General features: G+C 65.4%; 1 protein-coding gene across 1 annotated transcript in view; it reads right to left on the bottom strand.

Moving 5' to 3' along the window:
- LOC103679121 (cytochrome c oxidase subunit 5A, mitochondrial) overlaps window positions 1-704 on the bottom strand; it is a 12,829-nt gene extending 12,125 nt beyond the window's left edge. The window contains exon 1 of the mRNA XM_040642980.1: window positions 506-704. Within this exon, the coding sequence (XP_040498914.1) occupies window positions 506-605 (100 nt within the window). The 5' untranslated portion in view covers window positions 606-704. The remainder of the gene's footprint in view (window positions 1-505) is intronic.
- Between the last annotated feature and the right edge of the window lie 488 nt (window positions 705-1,192).

The following is a 1,192-nucleotide window of genomic DNA, read 5'->3' as shown; positions in this document are numbered from 1 at the left end:
AAAAAAAGTATACTGTGTCCCTCAAAGAAACATTTGGTGTCCGTGCCCGGGTCTCCGGAAGGGCTACCCCTACCCCTACACGGATTGCGACGCGCCCGGCGGCTCAATGTCACCTTCGCCGACGCGCTGTAGGCCCGCGGCGGACACTCCCAGTCAGGTGGCTGCAGGGGTCAGCGCCGGGACACGGTCACGGCCCGGGGACCGAAGGGGTCCAGCGGGCGCGGGAGGCGCGCTGCGCCCCTTCCTTGAGGCCCACAGCAAGTCCACACCTGACCGGTCAGCGGTGCCCGCACTAGGAAGTCGCGCTGGGGGAGGCCCGGGGGGCCGCGTCTTCGAGTCCCCCATAAGTGGAGGCGGCGGGGAGTGCAGCCAGCGGTCACCAGGTTCATCCGCCCGCCCGCAGGGCAGGGGCTAGGCCGCGGGGCGAGCCTGCCCTCGAGTGGCGGCGGGGGCCCAGGTCACCGCAAGGACACGCGGGCGCTAGCAGTGGCGGCAGGGGCCTTACCGGCGGCGGGGCCGGGGGCCGGGGCTGAGTACAGGAGGCCTCGAGGGCTGGCACGGGCTGCTGCGGCTACAGCGCAACGGCGGAGAGCGGCGCCGAGCATGACGGCGATGGCGGCGCGCAATCCAAGGCTGAAGGGAAGCCGGGTGTGAACTCACGGGCCGCTCCAGAGCTCGCGGGGGCCGGACTCACGCACCGACGCACGGCGGGCGGAGCGTGAGGTCCCGCCCACTGCGGCGCTCGCGCCTTGGCGGGCGGGAGCACCACGCGGATGCGAGCGGGCTACGGCGGCGCGCTAAGGACAAACGATTTCAACGCTGTGCCCGCCCCGCCCCGCCCAGTCTCTGGTTGCGGCCTTCTTCGAGCCAGGATGTCAGTGAGGTGAAGGGGCCTGGCGGTGGACCGTATAGTGGTTCAAGTCCGACTCGGAAACGAGTCCATCAACCCAAAATAGGAGTAATAAGTGGCTCCTGGCGGGCTCAGTCGGCAAAGCATGCAACTGTTGATCTCGGGGTCTTGAGTTGGAGCCCCAAGTTGGTCTTAGAGATTACTTAAGGAAATAAAGAGATTTAAATGGGAGTGTTTACAAGGATAGCAATAAGTTATAATAAAAATACCTTCTTCATTGGGGCACCTGGGTGGCTCAAATGGTTAAGCGTCTGTCTTCAGCTCAGGTCATGATCCCAGGGT

Source organism: Ursus maritimus, unplaced genomic scaffold (genome assembly GCF_017311325.1).
Source record: "Ursus maritimus isolate PB19 unplaced genomic scaffold, ASM1731132v1 scaffold_27, whole genome shotgun sequence".
NCBI classification, from domain to species: Eukaryota; Metazoa; Chordata; class Mammalia; order Carnivora; family Ursidae; genus Ursus; species Ursus maritimus.
The sequence above is the reverse complement of the archived record's forward strand: the minus strand, read 5'-3'. Positions and strand labels throughout refer to the sequence as shown.